The sequence below is a fragment of the Gavia stellata genome, chromosome 5 (genome assembly GCF_030936135.1).
Source record: "Gavia stellata isolate bGavSte3 chromosome 5, bGavSte3.hap2, whole genome shotgun sequence".
NCBI classification, from domain to species: Eukaryota; Metazoa; Chordata; class Aves; order Gaviiformes; family Gaviidae; genus Gavia; species Gavia stellata.
In genome coordinates this window covers 33,638,881-33,660,819 of record NC_082598.1, presented here as the reverse complement: position 1 = coordinate 33,660,819, position 21,939 = coordinate 33,638,881, and the positions used below count along the sequence as shown (strand labels likewise).

Genomic DNA, 21,939 nt, shown 5'->3' with positions numbered 1-21,939 from the left:
TGAGCCCATCTGCTTGAGAAGATTCCAGTGATCTAGGATGATGCATAAAATCATTACTCCAAATACTGGAAAGTAGACAGTCAGATTTCAGGATGACTGAGTTACTGTATTTCAGTGATGGGTACCATTAGGAAAACTTGGAGAAATGAAGGAGTTACTGATCAAGAATAAACCCTGGGAGGGAGAGGAATAAAGAGGATGTAGCTCTTGGTAGTACATTTCCAATGAAAGACTTCTTAATCTGGACTTCTGTGGAAGAGGAGGAGAGAGAGAAGAATGATGATCAGAAATTTAAAAAGAGAACAATTGCAGAACTGTACGGGAAACTTAGGCAAGGCTTTTCTTTGGTTATGTCAGATGCCACTTGCTCAGAATTTCACCCCAGAAGGCTGCTGCTTTTCCTGTCCTCTTACCAGGTCACGGATGAACAAGTGGTAGTTGCAAGTGAAGTGGCAACAAAGACACCCCAACACCCATACAGCATAGCAGCATGTTCCTTTGTCAATCTTCTTGTATGGGATGAGAATGATTTGTATATGGTTCAATACAAATATGGAAGGGTTTTAAATAAAAAGTAGGAAAAGCTCAGAGCATGTACTGCAGGTTCTCTCTGAACTGGAACAGCTGAAAGCTGCTTTCATCTTTACATAACTGTTCCTGTAGTTTTAGAGGCCCTTGAGCAGACAGTCTGATTCCTCCCTGGACCATTTTCCTAGGAGAGGCTGTTAGTGAAGCGCGATGAGGGGAAAGTCAGGCAGGTTGGAAGAATCAGGCATGGGAGGGACTGGAGAGCCCTCATGAAGCAAAGCTGCCGTGGCTGACAACTACAGCATTTCCCATCCTTGTGGCTCCTCAGCTCTGTAAAGTAAGAAGGGTTTAAGAACCCTCTTTTTTAGGACAAAATTCCACCTTTTTGACCTTAAACAATATCTGAAAGAGTGCAACTCTTGTCTGCTCTGCCAGTATGAAGACATGGCATTTCACCCCTGAAAGACCAAAAAGAATTTTGTTCCTTCTGATTCTGTTTCACAGTGTAGGTGCTTTGTGAGGTGCTACTGATCTAGCAATTAAACTGGGGAGGGAAAACTTAACTGAAGAAGTCAAAATCCCTTTGTGAAAGGGGACATTAACAGCAACTACATTGTTAATGAAGCCATAGTAGTGATAAGGGCTGTTCAGGCACACTGTCAGTAAAACTGAAGGTAGTGTGTCAATGACTACTCTGTACATGACTTGCTGAACATAAAGCATTTATTTATGTGAGCAATACATTAACAAGTGGCAAAGTTATACACTAAATTTATGTAGAAACATGTTTCCCCCCCTGCATCCATCACATCAGTCAACTGAATCAGGGCATGAACTCTTTCAGTCCAAATGTGGGATTAACAGTAACTACAGCGTATGATGCACTAAACCAGACTTGCTTCCTGCAACCAACCACATTGAACTCTTGCCTGAAGACCCAGGTTTTAAGTATACAAACTGTTAAAAATAATGACCAGTGTTTCATTACCTGCCCACAGCTGTAGGTTACTAAAATGCTTTCAATCTGCAACTTAAATGGGACAGTGTTTTTTCTCTCAAGGTGAAGAATTAAAGTGCATGCAGCAGCTGTGTCTAATTGCTCAGTGGGAGGAGTTCACCAGCTTTTAATAAAAATAGTTCTCTGTGAAGACTTGGACCACTCCATCACCAGTACATCAGCTGATACAGAATATGTGTGGACCAATTCTGGTGCAGACACATACTGGATTTGTTCTAACCTACAAATTAAGGAAGCTTGTTACCTTGGGGGGCGGGGGGGGAGGTATAGTATGATTCATATGCTTGTTTACCTGTATACAAAATAAATTGAACTCTATTGTCATTAGGGACTCAGGCCTATCTATCTGAGGAGTCTGTAGAACTCATCCAACTTCCACTGAGGCTTGAAATGCAGTTATACTGCTAGACAAATATCAGGGCAGTTATTCTTTTAGCAAAAAAGTAGATTAATAACTGTACAGTAGGTAAAAAGCAGTCTTTAAAAAAAAATACAGAAATTACACAAAAGGCTGTAGTAAAGTGCCTAGCAAGAATATAAAGAACAGGAGAATCAGTGTAAGCGGACAAACATTGCATCCTTGCTCCCCTTAGCTCTTCACAAATTCTCCCGCGTGCATTGTAACAGCATAAATGCACAATGACAGTATGTCAAAAAGACCATTTTCACTTTGCTATATAAAGCATTAGAGAGCTTAAAGCCAAGACTATAGTCATATCAGAAATTATACTTTGGACCATGGTAAGCTCACTTTTGTCTGTTGTCTATACAGTGAGAACTGCCAGGAACCCTCAGAAGCCTGCCGACAGCACTCTTCACAGAGGCACAGCTCATACCCACCCTGAGAGCAGGTGCAGCTACAGCCCTCTGGCTCCCATCTGCTGAACATTTACCTCCGAGCTACCCTCAGTTCTCTTTCCCCTTCTCACTTCATCAGCGTATCTTTCCCATGCCTCCATCAGTTTTCTGCTAGAGGGACAGCCTCTTGCTACATCAAAGCTGCAGATTATTTAGGGATATTGTGCTTTCTAAGTGTGACTTCTGAGACATGGAGAAGCCAGGCATTTCCTCAACCCCTTCTCCCTGTCCTTTCTCTACACTGATCCCCAGCCTTACTGAGAGCTCTCAGACCCCTGGACACAGTCAGGGAGGCGGACATCTGTATTAGAGAGATCCATTGCCATTATGAATTTTGCTGGGGAAGAATCTGTACTTTGTCTTTACATAAAAATACGGAGCAAGTTACACTGAAGCTGAATTTCAACTTTTTACTCAGTATTTTCAAATGCATGCTCCATGACAAACCACCCTGTGACTAAGTGCATAAAAAAACCAAGACTATACAGATAGAGAACCCGAAGTGTTAAAAAATATATTTTCCCTCTCCCCCTTATCCCTTGACAAGTTAGCCTTAAACAAACACTAATATGAGGTAAGCTGACAGAACAACACTGAATAAATAGCTGCAAAAAACTTTTGGTTGTTAGATGTCTACAGGCATCATGTAAACTGTGTGCTACCTTCATGCTTGTTTAAAAAAAAAGGTGTTCTACATCAAGGGATCCATACTCTGGCACTTCTGGCAAGAAACAGATGTTTTCAGGCTGGTAAAATTTTGAGATTAAAAAAGAAAGTAAAATAAATAATACATTTTTCCTCACTGGGAAAAAAAAGCCACATTTGTGCTCCAACAGCTATCACTTAAGTTGTGAACCCAGGAAAGACATTTTAAAGTTACCTGCCTGTAGAAGAGTTAATGATAAGATTTTTGCTTTCAGAAATCTGTCACTTAGTCCTGCTGCCAGTTTTCTAAACAAACAACTGGCATCTTTGTGAACCAACCTGCTAAGTGACTCAGGTTTGAGAACAGAAGTACTTTTCTGCTTCAACTGAACTAAGCTTAGCCTGAGAGGTTTTCACTTTTTTTTTTTTTTGGACTAGTCTTTTTATCTAGCCACCTAGAAAGCTTAACTAAGTTAGTTCCTCCTAAAGTTGTTTTCAGAATAACAATTTACATTTAAATGTAAACACTGATACCATAAATGTAGTGTATACAAAAGGCACAAGACAATTAGATTTGTGTTGCTGAAACTTCCTGGACTTTGAAAGTTGATAATGCATCCTTTATTATCTGGCCGGTAAACTCTGATCCTAAGAAAGCTGCTAGCTCCTCACTTAATTGAAGGGGGTTTCCTACATGCAGCAGCTTGGCTTTTTGGTATTGCAATCAAACGTCCGTTATCCTGTAAATGCAAATATCACAAGTTATAACAGTAAGTGTCCTTGATTGTACATGATATTCATTAAGTTATGCAGTAAGAAAGGCAGTGTCTTAAAGAACAAGTGAAAAAAGAAATCTGAGACAACTATTGACTAATAAGAAACTAGGATTTTGAAAGACAGTGGCCCTCAGGAACACCGGTTAGTAAAAAGCCTTCTGGATCAAAGTTAAGTGCCAACATAGTTTCCCGAAGGGGGTAACGGCTCCAAATGGGACAATAAAATCCTCATTTCATAGCATTGTCCTGTGCAGCTCCCATCAAAATCCCCAGCTGGCCAGCTTCATTTATGTATTAACCATCTGAACACAGGCTTTTTATCACTCCAATTACCAGTGACCCACTGAAGCATTCAATTACCAAAGGATTTTTTTTCCTCCCTCCACAACTTTTCAAACTATTGGTAGCGCAGATCTGAGGGAAAACAGAGCTTTTGCAATAATGTTTTCAAAAAATGTTGCAAAAAAAGTCAGACACTTCACTTGGGTCTCCTTATATTCAAAAATTACTTATCAAGCGCTCAAAAGAAAATACAGTCCACCAAGCCACTAAATTATTTGTAATCAACACTGGCTGTTCTCCCAATTTGTAAAGCCAGTAGTGCAAAAATTTGATTTTAAAGTCAACTACTTACAACAATTTGAATTAATGGGTGAATTTTCAAAACCAAGGCAAGAACACGGGCTGATATGTAAGGAGATCACATTTTTCTTGTGCTGAATATCGAAGTAAACCCAGCCATTGAATTTTTACAATAGTAAACTCAGAGTCCTTTTTTTCCTTTCCTAATTCATTTCCTAATACTCAGAATCATCCTTCACCATTCAAAACCAGTAGTTAAGTTGAAACATTCTTTATATGGTTCAGAAGTAGTATGTTTAATTTCATGTTTCAAGCAGTGACATGGAGACAGCTTATCATCTGTCAGTTTGTTTTCTGAGCATATCCACACAGGAGCAGACAGGAACAGCTGGCCAACAGGGCTGATATTTGGAAGAACGTGTCTTCCTTCCAATGACAGCTTTTTCTTGAACTGGAACAGAACATTAATCACAAAATACATTAATAGAATTGAAGAATAATTAAAAATTAAGTTATTGCAACAGGTCCCATCAACTCCAAGGGGAAAGTAAACATCAGACGAATGAACATCCCACCCTGAAGAGGAACACACTAAGACTCTTCACAGTTATGTTACTAATTCACTTCAGGATGACAGTGACTAAAAACTGACTACATAGCAGGGAGGCCACCAGTTTATAAAAGGAAATGAGCTATTTTTACAGTACTTCCAGGTACCAACATCATTAAAAAACAATTCTCTGTTACATTAATGTAAACCACACCTGGCACTCTCAGTAGTTAGTCCTCTGATTAACTATAAAGGATTACAGGATATTGAACATAACCTTAGTTGGGACAGAAATTCAAATTATTAACACACTGGCAGGGGCTGTGGGCTCTATTTTTTGTATCAAACATGAAATTAGTTGGTTTTGTTGTTGTGACTTCACCATCTTTGTTAAAGTATTGTATTCACTCCCTAGGAACAAATAAACTCAAATACTGACAATAAAGTAATGAAGTTAAACGCAAAGTAGCTCAAAAAAAAAAGTACTGTTAAAACATTTTTATATAAGGGCTCTTGTTCCAGCAACTGTATGTCAGATAGATAGATAGATATACATACATATACACACACACACACACAGAGTAACCTAGCTTTTCTGTTACATTTCCAGAAAGTCTTTTAAGTGCCACATAGAAATATCTCAGACAGAGCTAAGGGTACAATCAAACCGGCAATAACACTCATGCCAGAGAAATTATCGGTCCTTAGCTACTGCCCTTTTGAGATGTGCGTGCATCGGTCTGAGACAAAACTGACTTCCAGGAATCCCTTTATGTGGCTTTACACTCACTGTTTGGAACATAACCTCCTGTGAAGCTGGTCTGTCTTTAAAAAACTGCACTTCTAAATGGATGCTCGCAAAAAGAAAAAACAAAACAAAACAAAACACCAAACAACACCATCCCCACCCCCCAGCCCAAAACATCGGGGGCTGGGTAATCAGACTACAAACAGAAATCTAATTGTTACTTTCCCTGACTGGACTAAAAGGAAAAAAAAAGAACTAAAAAAGAGCATGAGATGTTTATCAAGCTAAACAGCTTGAAAAAAACCCTTTCTTAAACACTTTCAGCATCTTGAGAACAATCGCAGCCCATGTTTGACATTCAGAATAAATTGAATAACAAAGTTCCAATAAAATGTACACACTGTTCAAAGAAAAATTAAAGTTTAAAAATTATTCCTTAAGTAAATAAAGTGTTAGGACCTTTGAAAGTATAACTCCAACCTGACAAAACTAGTGCATTTAATGATATTTCTGTAACATCACCAAAAAATCTGTTTCTTTAAAGCCTGTCTCCAGTGCTTTATTCTTGAGCAGTGACGACATGTAAAAGACGCGAAATTAAGTGAAGTTGAGTAATTTATTCTTTTGCAGAAGCTGTTGTTTTGTTGAAACAACTGATAGATTAAACAGGGCAGAAGCATGGCATTTTACATTTTGTATGAAGGGTTAGACGAGATAGTTTAAATTCTATTAAAAAAACCCACTACATAGAGCAGTCAAAATTGCAGATACCATCTGAGTTTCATTTGCTTGTCTAACTCTGTTCATTTGACACCCACACTTTCAACACCTTAACAATTCACACCATCAAGTTCGCAGATGTACCTATATCTGGAACCATCTGTGTATTCATTCATCACTAAACACAAAGCCAAAACGTAAGGGTCAAGAATTTTTTAATTTCTCTGATGAATCCAACTGAACTTTTGGGACCTTTTTGGTACAAGCTACAGGCCACCTGTTGGTATCTGCACACCTACCATTTTTATAATCTGCCTCCACAGTGCAATACTGTGCCTGATGGGTCTAGTAACAATCACTGTAGTTCTCTGATGGCTTTCCATGCCTTCCACTTCCTCCAGGAGTGACCAAGAGCAACTAGATAGCCGTGACAACATGTCCACGAGTCATGTCACACAGAAATGGAGGACATCCACTTGAGACACTTTCTCAGGATGACTGAAAGGGTGCTTCCATTAGCAGAGATGGAAATGACCTTGCTGGAATAACTCCTCCAATGTTGTTGGAAAATCGTAAATTATTTGGTATGCTGAAATACTTAGGGTTGGAGTAAAATTTTTTATCCAGCTTTAAATATGAAATAGTTGATTTCCGTCAGCTTTGGTGGAGTTAGAAATCTTCAAATACTAAAGTGAATATGATGACTGATTGTGTTCATTCCCCCCAATTATTAAGGTCTCCTCCTCTTATGTACAACAGAATTTACTAGCTGCTTCTCAAACCTGCCTTCTGAGAAGTCTATGTTGCAAAATGTCAATGCAAGAAATCAAAAAAGTCTCAGCTTTTTTTGACAATAGGCGACTAAATGCTTAGGAAGTCATAGGGACACCTTTTGTCTTCAGTAGGCAGCACTTTTTTTATTATTAAATAGGATGCAGCTCAGTAGCTGGCATAGAAGAACAAGCTGCTAATAGCTTACATATTAGAATAAATCTTTTTCCTTCATCATCTGATAGACCTTCACCTGCTTTAGCAGACCAACCTATGATCTTTGTATTCAGTGATAAGAACTAACTTCATTTTCAAATTTAGCTTTACAAATACTTGCTGGACAGCTTGAATAGTCACAATTTCATTATCTTTCTAAGAAAGGGAATAATAATAATAATATTATTTTGGAATACTACCTAAAAGCAATGGGTATAAAGGTTAAATTATTTTGCAAACATGACACATCAAGAAATAGCAGGTTTAGTTTAAAACTATGAATTCATGTGCTACTACTCGTGGTAAAAAAAAATTGAATTGAAGAAAAGAAAACAGATAGGAATTGCTTTAGTAATTTTCTTTTGTACATTCTTCAAGTAATAAGGAATAATATATTAAGTACAGAGAATATTAACATACCTTTCCTTATATATTCAGATGTTTCTTTTAACGGAAATTAGGTTTCATTTTCCATGGTTAATGCAGGATTGCTCATACCTTTAAAGACAAAAAATGCTATTTCCACCGGAAAAGGTCTCATGCCTATTTTAGCAAATAATACAACCTTTAATTAACAATCCATCTTAATGTCATTCTACTATTACCAAGTCTATTCCTGTCCTGTGTCCATTACATGGCTTTTCACTATTTGCAACAAGATGTTATCATATTCTGGTATAAGCAATCTGTTGCCAAAAGAATTATCAGGCTCAGCATAAAAGATAATTAGCACCTATAGCGTTAGCGTTCTCAGTAGCTCTTGGTCAGGTTTAACCGGGAAGGAAACAGCAGCTTGATACATGGAACCTCCTACAAACGTTCATTTAAAATAAGCTTCAAAAATTTTGGCTCATGAATACAAACCAAATTACCTTGGTCATTTTTACACTATATCCTACAAAACTAGTTTATTACAAATTGAATCATTGCAGCATCAATCAATTCCTTACCAACTTTGCCCTTTTCAGCCTTTGCACTAGTTTCTGACCAAGACAGTGTATCCGTAAGAAGGTGGCTCTGGGAATCACGCAACGGCTTTGCAGGAAACAGGTGGTTCTCACTGCAATGCCAATAAAAAGAACATCAGTAAACTGCAATAATTTTTCATTATCTTACCACATATTACAAGCAGGTTTTTGTACGCAGCATTTTCCCTACCTTACCTTACTTCTCTTCTGATGAATCGCTACACTTTTATCATTACATACATTACCTTGTAGCTGTCACAGATGCAAGTGCAATCTAAAAAGCAACTCCCTAGCACAGAACAGGGAAACATTCTGATTTTTTTCTTTGACAACTATTCTATATTAATATAGACTTCAGTTCCAAATGCACTCTATCCATATTCTCTCCCACTACAACAAACCTGACACGATAAATAGTGGAGAGAATATCTCCAAAATCTCTCGCCTAATATAAGCTATGGATCACTGGGGTAACATTTAAAAAGTCAATAAACAGCTAGCTGAACCGTAACTTACTTCTTTTATGAATAAAAGATTGTCAATACGATTCCATTATAATTTCTTAGTCACATATTCAAGCCTACTATACTTACCACACTCTTCTACATAAATGTTGTAAAAAAGTTACAGTATGAAATATTAAGCTATTGTATTTGTTTAGTTTAAACAGCATCTGCATACATATCAAACTTTAAAGATGTCACGTCCGTGAAGGGTAAGAATTAAGAAAATCTGTCCTATTATCAGCAGAAACAAAACATGTGCATTTAATATGCAGCTTCCTGGGCTTTGGCACAGGTGCTGAGACCTGGGATTCCCTTATGCAAAGCATCTTTCACCAGATAGGAAGAAGCAGGCCTCCCCCAAAAGCCTTGCAAGGTAATGCATCTGTATCACAAGCAGACCGACTAACCTTCCATAAATTTAAATGTAAGTCTGAGGATTAGGTGAATTACAGCTCAGCTGTTTAAAATCTGACCTGTATTTATTAATGGGATACTCTTAATTTGCTTACCACTTTTAAGTATCTTATACATGATTCTATTTATATGTGCACAGGAAAAAATAGAGTATCAACTATTTGAAATGAGTAACAAAAAGCATATTACTTTTTGGATGTTGAATTAAGACCACCAGGTGTGGAAGCTTGCTCAGGATCCTGATTAACAAGGCAAGTTGGGAAGGAGCAACCATCCCCTAGACTGAAAAATTCAGAATTAGTGTCATACATGCAAAAAACTCCCAAACTTCAAAGAACTGATTTTACTAAAGTGAATATTACTGTATCTTATTTCAAAAAACTAACCACTCCCCCAAACCCTGTGGATCCTGATTATTAAACAGTTTCAACAAATGAAGCATTAAAAACTGAGCATACCTTGAAAACACAGGCAGCAACCAGTATTTCTTCTCATCACCAAACACCTGCCTTAGGTTTTTGCTGAAGCCCAAGCTAAAGCCATTCTTGTCCGTTCTATGACGAAATATGGGAGCTCTGAATACCTCTTAAAAGAAAAAAATTAATGAGATCTCTTTGCAAGATAGCATGTTTAAGTTTCACACCGGTATTCAGGCAATTGCACTGATGATACCAACATCCAAGAGGAAAGGCTGTACTGCCCAAATGAGTGAGAAAGCTAGTCCACTCATAAAAGCCCAAGTCAGTGCTACACAGTCACTGTGCATGCAGACAAAGTCCTATGGCTGAGGAAGGGTTGAAGTCTCCTTCACCCTCCTCCCTAATCAAGGCAAGGAAGAGTGAGGAACTCCCTTTTTAAGAAGGTGTGGTATGATATATGAAGATTTCAGCATGTGACTATACCACAGAGACTCTTCAAGAATGAAAAACCTAAACAAAGGGTTTACTACAGAAAAAAGTAATGGAAAAGAAGAAAAGCTTCACCTAAGACTAGCTTTTCAGACCCTGGGGTATGAAAATACCGTGTCTTTTTACAGCTGCATAAAGAAAGCACTTTACTCGTAGACCCAGATTATTCCCCATGGATGTCCAACCTAAATTTCTGGAGAAGAGAGCTAAATATAGCTTCAAATGTTGCAAAGTGCCTGAAGCAGAAAACTCATTCACTTTCCACCAAGTGACTGATAGCCATTTAATTCTCTTAATTGGCTATATATAGTAGGCAAATTATGAACTGATGTCCTGACAGTATGGCTCACACAAACCATGCTGGAACCATGCAGAGATCGTCCTTCTGCAGTAAATCCTTAGCTATGAACTGCTGGAAATGACCTTCAACATGTCGTATGCATTAGTTACAAGGTGTTTTAAAGAAGGGGGAAAGGGAAAATAGAATACCCTTTTAGATGCCCATGTTAGGCTAGGAAACCAGCTCCCAAGATGTTTTAAGCACAATCACACTTAAAGCTGTCATGGCTTCATTACCAAACTATTGCATGTTCAGGGTTTCACATATCAAGAAATTTCCCAAAGTAAAATGGGAAGGAAGAGACAAACTGATTTTTTTGAATAGCTTAAGTGTACAGAAAACATGGTATATTACCTGCATGGAATTCAATTTGTTTTAAAAACATGAAATTTTGAATTAGAAGTGTACTGCATTATGGTTACCTTTGAACATTTTTTTTTTTTTGCACTAAAATGATAAGAACAGTTTATAAATAGAATACTTTATTACTTCCATTCATTTAAGCATCATTAATAAAACTTTCCTCCACTTATAACTAGATTGAACAATTTTTTTCTGATAGCAATTTCAAAGTAGATGATTTTTCAGAATACTGAAGAAACCCACAAACCCTAGAGAAATCTTGAAGTAAACAAGCTTTCTTCCAATGATATATATTAAAAGTTTTCCATTAATTATCTCTATACTAGTAAATCCCAAGAGAACTGGAAAAAACAGATCAATTAATTGGCTTACTCTAATTCAGCTTATATCAACAGAAAAGCATTTAGAGATTTAGAAACTTTCATGAATATATTGCGAATTGGTATCATTACAGTCCAGGATATAGCATAGAACAGGCACTCAAATCCTCTGCAGCTCCTTTTATTTTTTATTTTTTTTTAGTATTTGTAACCAGACATGGTTACAAATGTAAACCAAACATGCACCCAAGTACTGGGAAATCCTGGTTTAACACTGATATTCAATGCAGTTATACATACACTCCATAGTAGAGGCACAGGCCATCTTCTTTGAGGTCTTTAACATTAACTCATAACACAGAGTCCTTTCTCTGCAGGTAGACAGGACTCACAACTGTGAAACCGCCTTTCAGATCTCCGTGTTCATTTACTACTAAATATAGCAGCACTGCCCTAAAGTGGGTTCTTCTGTATCAGATCATTCTCTGACATTGGCTCTTTGTGCTCATTCTTGTTGATGAAAACTAACAGCGCTAGGGCCACAACCAGCCTGCCCTCCTTTTTTTTTTTTTTCTCTCTCCTTGCCTCCAGTACAGGCTGAGTTTTGGAATTAATAAGTATGCCTTTCAGAACTTTTAAACAAAATTGTAGCTGAATTGAACAGAGGAACTTTGGTTCTGCAGGGGGCAAGGGCGGGAAAGAAGCACTGGAGCCACTGCCCTGACTGAGACACCACATCAGAGGACTCTGACCTGGGGGCTGGGAACGCCAAACAAGAAGCACTTGTGCGAGCATGCATTAGTGTGTCTAACATTTATTACAAAGTGATCTCAATTTTATTTTTTTTTAGTTTACTCAGTTTCTGTTAACAAGCTGTGGATGGGAGGAATTGGGAGGAAGAGGATAAATTAATAGCTTGGCCCCTTGGGGCAAGGGGAAAAGAGTCAGAATTTCTGGGGAGCAGCAGAACTGGAGAATCAGTACTGAACATTGCCAGACCCAGGCACTTCTAAGCAGGATCCAAGGAACCTGCAGGGGATTGCCCACTTTTTCTATTACCCCCACACATATAATATACATCTATTATTTATTTTTTGCTGCCAAACACAGAGGCATTAAATCTACTTACCTAATGTAGACTTATTCTTGCTAACAAGCCAACAGTGATACCCAAAGAGAGAAGACAGACTGACAGAAAACATAGCTGCAGCAAAGAATAAAAACATGATGTGGAACTTGGCTTGAGTATCAGGAAGGCCATTCTAAAAATAAAAAAAAATTATGCTGTTAGAATTGGGGAAATAGCTGTTTAATTTAATTATTAATAAACCTCTATTCAGCCAAATCAAATTCAGTGCAGACACAAACGTACCACACAAGAGTCTGAATAAATGAGTTAAACACACCTATGTACAGGCGGCCATGCAATTAGGTTGCTGACACCATCTAAGTTAGAGAAATGGGCCCTTTCTTGAGAAAGTATAAATACTGACAACAAGAATCCAAAATTTGGATCTGAATTTTGAAGTGTCTTTTAGTGAACAGTAATTTACCTTTACAAAAATTGTCTTGTTTAAGCAGCTTTTTCAGAATACTTATATTATAGCATAAATATTGCAAATCTAAGAGGGTAATATCCTAAGCTGTGAACCCAGATAATCATAACTAAAATACCAGAAAATTTCTCTGAACCTTTTTCATAGCATAGCATTAAAGGAAGTTAACAAAACCTATCTATAATATAAATTCCCTTGTAAAATATTTTCTAAATAATTGCATACTTGTTCTACGCAGCTTCAAAATAATGAAGAAATAAGTGACATTTCATAAACTATGATAAACAGAAAAAAATAGAGGGCTATAATTATTAGATGAACTTTTGTACCTCAATTAGGAGATACTAGATTACAATGTAATGCCTTGGAATCTTAGACTTCTCACACAGTGGTGACTTCACATGCTTAAAGATGGTATGTAGATTAGGGTACTTACTGTCCAAAACTTGATAAAATACTGTAAATCTGTGGCAGCAATGAAAAGGCAATACAGTAGTGAGTAAGCCAAGAAGAGAAGAAAAAACTTGTAATTGGAGAATCCTACACAGTTGTTCACCCTGATAACAAAAATAAGGTAGAAGTAAAAATGGAATGTAATGAAGGTTATTTTCTTTGCTTTCATCCAATTTAAAATTAAATTTATTTACTCTAAAAAAGTTAGTTCCAGCATGTAGACCAAGTTTTGCTTCCTATCTCTGGTGCCCCAAGCTACTGAAATGTGTTCAGCTTCAACTCCCAAACTAGTGTAGTAATTCTAAACAAAAACAAAACACCACCACCACCAGCACAAAAAACCCAAAGAACTTTACCAGGTAATACCACTTTCAACAGCTTACTGAAAGTGAATTTTCACTTATGGTATGAAATCTGTTCCCAGCACATCTGCTGTAAATGTGACTGCAGTTACAGTTACTTTTTAGTTTGTAGGTAAGTTTAAGTATCCATGTTTTACCATTAGGCACACCACACATAAAAACCGAGACAGTCAGAAGCCAAGAATTTGAATCTTGACTGAATTTTCTGAGAACAAATTTAATCCACATCCTCCTTCATTAACCATACTACATACTAAAACTTCTTAGTAAGATTCTCAAACTTAAGAGTATTCATAGGAGGTTCCTAAAAATATTTACATTTATATAAAATAATGAAACACTACTGTTGAATAAACAGAAAATATTCCGTATCAGTGACAACATGACAAAAGAGATTAGGAACATGTAAATACACATCCAAATGTTAAAATAAGTCTCACTTTATCATTTTTACTCCTGGGCTTCAAGTTCACCTGTTTCCCATTTTTTAAAGAATTTACACATGATAATGAGCAACTAGTATACCCTATCATCAGAGAGACATGATGAGGGTACATTTAGTACCACAGCAGCTTCCCATTAGAGGCAATATATTAAGTATTATGAATTTTAGAGCGCTATTAAACATGTAATGATATTACATCCACCAAATGGAAAATATTGGACTGAAGTCCAGAGACAGTTTATTGGTAAACAGCTTCCTCTTTCTTTTATTTGGTTGCGTTAAGAAGCTAACCAAAGTTATCACTGCACTGCTAACTTGGACATAACTCTCCATGTGAGAGAAAAAAAAAAATTGCATATACACCTTCTTTAACTAATTACTATTGCTGTCAGAAAGATCAGCTGATTAAGAGCAGACTACATCAATGAATGCACTTCTATGTTGAAAAATTATTCTCAAAAAAAAAGAAGGCGTGGTGAGTCTCAACTTTAGCTTCTAGAAGCGCAGGACAAGTTATTGCAACTATTCTCTTCTTTAGGGAGAGAGTGATGGTAATAGCAGGATACATGGTAATCAGAATAGGGTAAAATCTTAAAATAGCAAATAAACTTTCACTGTACACTACTGTTATCCACCCTCAGGGTGGATAGGGGGTTTCTTTGTTTTGTTACTGGTTTTGTTTTTACAAAACATGCCATCTTGGCTAAACATTACATTTTGCATCGCCATTTAAACATGCAGCAATAGCTAAGCATCTGTATTGACTACAGTTAAGAAGGACTCACAACAGATTGTTCTAATTAAAAAACCCAGAAGGTATGTTTCTAAGTTCATCATGATTCTTATTGGAAAGTAAATTCACAATTCTCCACAGTGAAGTGTTCTTTTTCATGAAATATGTCAAAGTAAGCAATTCCATGATAAACTGCAAGCAATTCAGATTCAAGGTTTCTGTGATAACCCTATTTTCCCTTCATGGTATTTATTTTAGGACAGTTTTTACTTTATGACACTGTGTAGTGTGAGAAAAGAAATATCGAGTGAAATGTTATTCCCAAATGATGAAATTTCTTGAATGAAAGACAAGATTTCTTTCTTCTTGTTCTTTTGCACTACTGCATACAGTACACACATTAAAATAAACTCTCATAAATTATTCTGTTCCCTTCAATTTTGACAAAGCCCCAGACTGAGGAGTTCTTACTGTAAGAGAACAGTTCATCAGAAGATTGAAGAGAAAGTAAACACCAAGGTTTTGTAATTGTACTGTTTGAACATGTAGTATCAAAATCATAAAACCCATGAATGGTGGTTAGATTTGAAGTCTAACATTTTTGAGGAAAATTAAAACTAATAAATGTACCGACAACTGGCTAAATAATGGTGTGCTATTGCAGTGAAACATTCATACAGAAAAACAGTCCAGATTAACAATTTCTATTACAGGTAACATTTAAAACACTTAATTTTGAAGTACAAAAAGAGATATCCTTTCTGTCTCAAGAGTTTACTGAAAATGCCAGGCAAAAAAAATAACTTACAAGGCACTGAAGGTGGTGCAACTCAGTTAACAAAAAGCGTCACAGAATTAAGGAGATGCTAAATTATTTTCAGATGACTCGAGAGACAAAGGAGAGATGTTTCCAAGGATTCCTAAGGTGTTCCTAATGCACCAGGTTAGTATTGGAGTTGTTTTATAGAAATTATATTTTTGGTGATGCTTCAAGCCATCGCATTCCTGCCTGCAGCTCCACCTATATATAGTGTAAGTAGCAGCAGCACTAGCATAGAAATCACTAATGCTTTTATTTCTGCATCACTTAAACCTTTTAGAGTAGTTAGAGGGCAATTAGCATTAAGTATTTCCATTTATCACAGCACTTTCACTAGCGTAGGAGTGATGGACAAAATAAAGCCTCCCAAAAAGCAGAAGACAGCTGACCTGGGGCTAGGACATGACTACCATCTTACTACCCCTGCCTTCCAAATGCTTCATCTTACTTTCCCTAGGTTATTTTCACCTCTTCTCTCCACAGAAATCCTTCTCCTAGCAGAATTTTAAAACGGTAATTCCCATTACTGTTTCCCTGCTCTCCCTAAGCATCACATGGGTTCTTTGCCCCCTCTTTCCCACCGAACTTGCTCCCACCAAAAAACGCCAACACGAAAAGCAAAGCAGGACGTAATGATGTTTTCAGGGGGGCTAAAACCCTCCCATTATACTGATTTGCACTTACTTTTGTTGGCAAAACAGCCATATATTTCCCAAAGAAGCCTTGAACACGGGTCTTTAAATGAAACTATAGTTTGATCAGCATCTGTGGAATATTTCAAAACTCTCTGGTCACTTCCACATAGGTATTTTTTTCAGGGCGAGCAAAGAACTGTGGACATCCACTCAAATGAGGAAAAACAAAGCAAGACAATACCTTTTTTTCTAGTGCATTTCTGTTACTTGGAGTACCAAAGGAAAAATTCTCCATCAAGAAGCATTATACGTCTTTTGAGTACCTTCTCCATTTCCATTTTTTTTCTTTTTTCACCCACTGCTTATTAGATTAAGAACAGTGAGCAATGTAAATACTCTCTCAAACTGGGTATACTTATGTTGTTTGGATACAAAGAATCTGCAAACAGGTAAAACAAGCAAATGCTACTGAGAGGAAAATGGAGTTTATTTTTCAAGAAGTCTATGCCCTAGTGAAATACCACTTCACTGCCCCTTTACACAACACTTAAGTGCTCTGTTTATGATTTGTTTTTTGATGCACTGGATTTTTATTCTGAAATTGACATTTACATGAAGGACATTTTCATGTACTATCCTAAGGCAGGACAACTCAAAAAATCCCAAACAGACCATAAAGCTTATGAGAAGTGTGTATAATACTGAATAATAGTAGTAATATTGAAAATTTTCATTGACATTTTGTCAGGATTAGCCTGACAGCTGTTTTTCGTACAGCTTTCTACAAGACAGCTATAAGAAGACTGAAAAAAGGAAACAGCCTTTTTTCTTATAAGAAATTTGTTCCACATTCAATGGCTTTATCTGTGTTTTGTTTGGTGGTTGGGGTTTTTTTTGTGTGTGTGTTTGTTGGTTTGTTTTTTGGTTTTTTTTTGTTTTTTTTTTTTTTTTTTTAAGAAGCACACTGCTTAAGCATCATCAAGTTTCATATGCTGATATCCCTACAGCAAAAAAATATGTAGGAAGTAACTCTACCCTATATTGTTAAATATTTCTTTTAATTGTCTTTACCATGCAGCTGCAAAATAAGGGGAGATTCTTAAATCATACTGCATTATGTCAGAGGCTGTAGGCAGGACCAAGACAAACAGGAGGAGCCCAGCACCCCTTCCTCCCCCAGGACAGTCTCCTCTGCCCAGGAATTTGATTTAAGAAGGTCAAACCAGCCGCTTAGAACCATCTACCATTCAGTCTCTCCAACACAAGAGATTCTTCTTTTCTGGTCGGTTTCATGTGGTGAAGAATTGCCATCTACCACTCAATCCTCTTAACTTGGACCTTACTAAACAATTATCTTTAATTATTTCTGTGAGACACCTGCCAAAATGACATAAAATTAATTACACATCCTGTCTACCTGCTGGTTCCAAGGGCTGCTGAGAAAAGACAGGAAAACTAAACCACTGTGCAGGCTGACATGGCAACAAAAGGAGGGAGGGTAGGAGGGAGAGAAAAAATGAAAGAAAACAAAGAACCCATAAAACTAAGAGAGCTAACTTGCTGTTTCGAGCAAGCCCACTCAAGCTGTCCTGGGAGCTTCAGCAAGGGGAACAAGGCACAGCCCTTCCCTTTGGTTTTTAACCTAGGGTAGTATTTCATCATTCAATGCAACTAAGCCACAGTAATACTCAAACTCAAAGTCCACGAAGAAAAGATGCAATTCTTAAAAGAAGATTACTTACTGACCAGAAGTCTACCTCATCCTAACTGTAAAAACACAGAGTTACCTAACTCAAAGGTCTAAGAAAAATCATGTAAGAACTTCCTTCCACATCTCACAACTAGGAAAAGAGGACATACAGTAAGTAACTCCAGTGGTCCTGCAAGACCCGTAACTTCACATAAGCATCTAACTCTAGGAATACTGAAGCATCACCTTCATAACAGGCCCCTCAAGAGTTTATTTTACCAAATCAGGAAGTAAGAAAAGAAAGCCAATAGGTCACTCACCAAGGGCAATGATGATCCATTTTCAAAATGCATCTTAAAAAAACCCAACAGAATTCCAAGCATCACAAAAGGCAAAAGAAAACAAAAGTCAAAAGCACAGTTACATGTCAGGCTTAAATTATTCACATACAGATTAAGAATTACCCATATATACTATTGGTTACCTAATCTATTTAACAAAGATGTCTATTTAAATACACATAATACAGTTTACCTACAAGTAAACTGTAGGTAGTAACAAACTCAAAATGCTTGTTCTGTCAAGAGCTTAGTGATTTAAGAAAATGCAATCTATAACTTCAGCTTTAGGCTTTGTTCCTCATTCTGAATAGGTTTTTCAACTATTGTCTATTCTCTGACAGAGCCTTAAAAACTGGGCTAATTCAATTATTATATACTTAGTGATACAACTAAATATATTTCTAAGGACATGATTTGCTTTTATAGAAATATATGCAGATGCACATGAGGTTTTTGAGAACTTACCTTGTATGAAAAATGCCAAACATCTTTTGCAATTAATCACTCTCCATTAATAAAACATGCACAAGAAAATCAGATATAATTGAAGCAAGAGAATTTTGATAAGGTAATTAAGGTATTCTGCAAAATAAATTAACTAATGGCATTATGCAAATTTCACTCACATTTCACAGGATAACATAGGTCACCCTTTTTCTCCACCCTGCTCAGACACAAGAATGTTCCCATCTTACATTGCAACCACCAACCCATACAACACAACCAATATCTTCTTTCTGCCTCAACTCAGTTACTCTTCCAGTGCCTCTGCCGTTTTGCTGGACAAAATGGAAAGTCTTCTCTGCCTCACAATCACATTGGAAGGTTTGATGTATTATCAGCTGAAGAGTAGTTGGAACAGCCTTAAAGCTAAGAATAAATAAACCTTTGAGGAAGCCCCTTCTCTTAAAGTTAGAAGTTTAAACCACTGGGGGCAAGAGTGGAGAAACACACAGACATCCAAGCTAACTGGAAAAAGGTCAGAGAGAACAGTCAAAAGAAAGATTAAATTAGAACGCAATTAGACTTCTGGGGAATATGTAGGTGAACTTCCTTTTATGTTAGACAAACAAAAACTTCATTTTACAACTTCAGTTAGAAATGGGGGATGCTTGTTTTTTTCTTTCTTTAAATAAAAATAACCTGCAAGTTATCCAATGAAAAATAGGTTATTAAGTTTATTACCTCAGATAAGGTGTAAGTGACATCATGATTAGATTGAGATGGGTAGTAATCTCTATTCAGATTCTAACAAAAGAAGCAAATTTTTGTTTATCAGCTATTTTTGGTTACATTCTTAAGGAAAGTTCTTTATTAATAGTCATAATTTTTAACCATTATGTAAAGAATGTATAAAACCATGTAATCTATGTTGGCATCAAGAAAGCCATCAAATGAATTAGAGTAAGTTACAGACTACCTTAGAAATAAGTAAATAAAAACTAAATCTGAAAAAAAAAACTAAAGGGGGGGGGGGAAGCATATCTCCTAAGATATTAAACCTGAAAAATCTACGCATAAAAAATAAAAGCTTCTGCGTCAAGGAAAAAATCCATTAATTCAGAAAACCACTTATTTAAAATATTTTCTTACTTGTCGCATACAGAACAGTGATGGCAACGATCTGGTTTAACAAGATGGCATCTGTCACAGTATCTGATTGCTAAAGAAAAAGTTCCAAGATTAGATCTCAATGTACAGTTACACATTTGATTCCTGAAGTCTGCGCAAAAGTAAATACTAGCAGCTCAGCCCAGCAGAACCCCCAGGAAAACATTTCAGCATGATCAGAAGCAGTTGCAAATATTGAAGCATTCTTTAAGTATTTGCAAGGCTGACTCGAGCAGAATGAACCCAAAAAGCTCAGTTTTTGCTATCTCTGCTAATCATGCTACTCAGGGTTTTTTCTTCCGAACCCCTCAGCTCTGCAAAACAACCAACAAAACCCACAAAACCCTCACTAGACTGGAAAACCTTTAGAGACTGTTCAACAATATAGCTATGTCAAGCTATTATTCTACCAGCTTTAATTCATTATATGAGATTATCTCTCGGATTTGCTTAGCTAGCCAGCATTCACAAACTTACAATATCAGTAGGTTCAGATTAACTCGTATTTGGGAAGAACTTTTGTTCTTGCAACCGAACAGCCAGCAAGTAAAACAGTAACAGTTTCTTACTGTGATCTATCTAGCTATACATGACATGCAGATAATGATTAATTTATTTTTTTTTTAACCTATGAAAGAAGAAATCTATGCAGTTAAAGATTGCTATAGCCTCTTCTGCAGTTTGTTAGTATTACAAGCTATTTGTTAATGTCAGTGTGCAAACGTTTAGCATTGTCAGTCCACTTTAAAATCCTAAATTGTATGCAGCAATTTACCTTCCGGCAATCCACTGAATAAATGTAGCTGCATAAAGCTACGTTAAAGTTAAGTTCTTGGGTCACTTTGTTATTTTATGAAGTATGAAAAGCAGTTCTACTCTACAATCCAAACCCTTGAAATTTTTTTTTAATTAGTAGTACATCAAGACACCTGCCTTCGGTGGTCTCCTGAACACCTATTTACCTCCAGACATTGTCCGTGTATAGATAGGAAGATCCTTGGCTGCCCGTCTTAAGACTTCTTGCTGGGATTCCCCTCTAGGCTCCCTCTCTAGGGATTCCTTGTCTGAATATGATAGGTGAAACTGGAATAATTTTAAAAATCAAAGATATGTTAGCAAATTTCAAGTTAAATAAGTATCTGTAGAGATGTAAAGAGAAATAAATATTCATTATATAAAGATGGATTAGCAGCACATACAAGGTATTACAGCAAATAAACCAGTGTTCCTAAGACCACTAATTTAGTTTATGGCAACTGAAGACAAAATTAAAATTATTTCTGATTCGGTATTGATGCAATGCTGAATGCTTCCAGAAGTAATAAGCAACACTCTTCAAGACGAGGATCAAGAGCTCACCATTCCCTTGAAAGGTCAGTTAATTTACTTCTGTAATACTAAATATTAGCTAGAGAATATAAGCTAGGGATGTCAGTCTAACTGAAAGAAAATACACTACTAGTGACAGCAGAAAAGATAGCTGTATTCTGTTCTGGTGTCTCGCATTTTCCTTTTTATTCTTTGCCACTGGACAGTTGCTGTTCTCTTCATGCAGGTGTGAGGATGTGTTTTTACTTCACAGATTGGCTGAGAGAAGGAAGAGATGGGTGTCCTGTATGACAGAATAACCACGTCTTAACATCTTCCTGCATAAAAGGAGAACTGTCCTGCCCAAAATGTAACTGCCCAAAATGTCAATAAAAAACATTGCTGTAGTAAGAGCTGAGAGGGTAAAAATTACTGAGAGAGATGCATGGTATACATGAAGTAGTCCAAATTTCTCATACTCTTAAGTCCTCTGCAACACAGCAACATAGTCAGCTTTGTTACTGTAGCTTCTACAAATGGGCAGATGCTGAAGTATTTAGTATCTCTACCAGAGAAATAGGATACAATATCACCTCTGAAAAGAAGTCCGTATTTGGCAAGAAGAGTGGCCCCCTCTCACCTGTACTAGAAACAGAAGCCCTCTGCATAGCATTTATGTCTACAGAAAAGCAAGTCATTACAGTAACATTAATTTTTTTCCTAAATGAGAGTGATGCATTTAAAACTCGGAAAG

The 21,939-nt window shown here is 36.8% G+C and overlaps 1 protein-coding gene across 2 annotated transcripts in view; it reads right to left on the bottom strand.

Annotated features, from left to right (window-relative positions):
- Window positions 1–226: 226 nt before the first annotated feature.
- Window positions 227–21,939, bottom strand: part of ZDHHC2 (zinc finger DHHC-type palmitoyltransferase 2) — a 37,961-nt gene continuing 16,248 nt past the window's right edge. Inside the window, exons 4-13 of one of the 2 annotated variants that reach the window (XM_059818258.1) lie at window positions 20,840–20,960; window positions 19,860–19,929; window positions 18,246–18,278; window positions 13,224–13,344; window positions 12,361–12,493; window positions 9,759–9,885; window positions 9,490–9,582; window positions 8,363–8,472; window positions 7,833–7,910; window positions 227–249 (exon numbers count right to left, since the gene is read on the bottom strand). In XM_059818258.1, the coding sequence (XP_059674241.1) occupies window positions 7,870–7,910; window positions 8,363–8,472; window positions 9,490–9,582; window positions 9,759–9,885; window positions 12,361–12,493; window positions 13,224–13,344; window positions 18,246–18,278; window positions 19,860–19,929; window positions 20,840–20,960 (849 nt within the window). In that variant the 3' untranslated portion in view covers window positions 227–249; window positions 7,833–7,869. Of the gene's footprint in view, window positions 250–1,287; window positions 4,859–7,832; window positions 7,911–8,362; window positions 8,473–9,489; window positions 9,583–9,758; window positions 9,886–12,360; window positions 12,494–13,223; window positions 13,345–18,245; window positions 18,279–19,859; window positions 19,930–20,839; window positions 20,961–21,939 lie in introns of those variants that run through there. The other variant, XM_059818257.1, reaches the window with a different exon arrangement.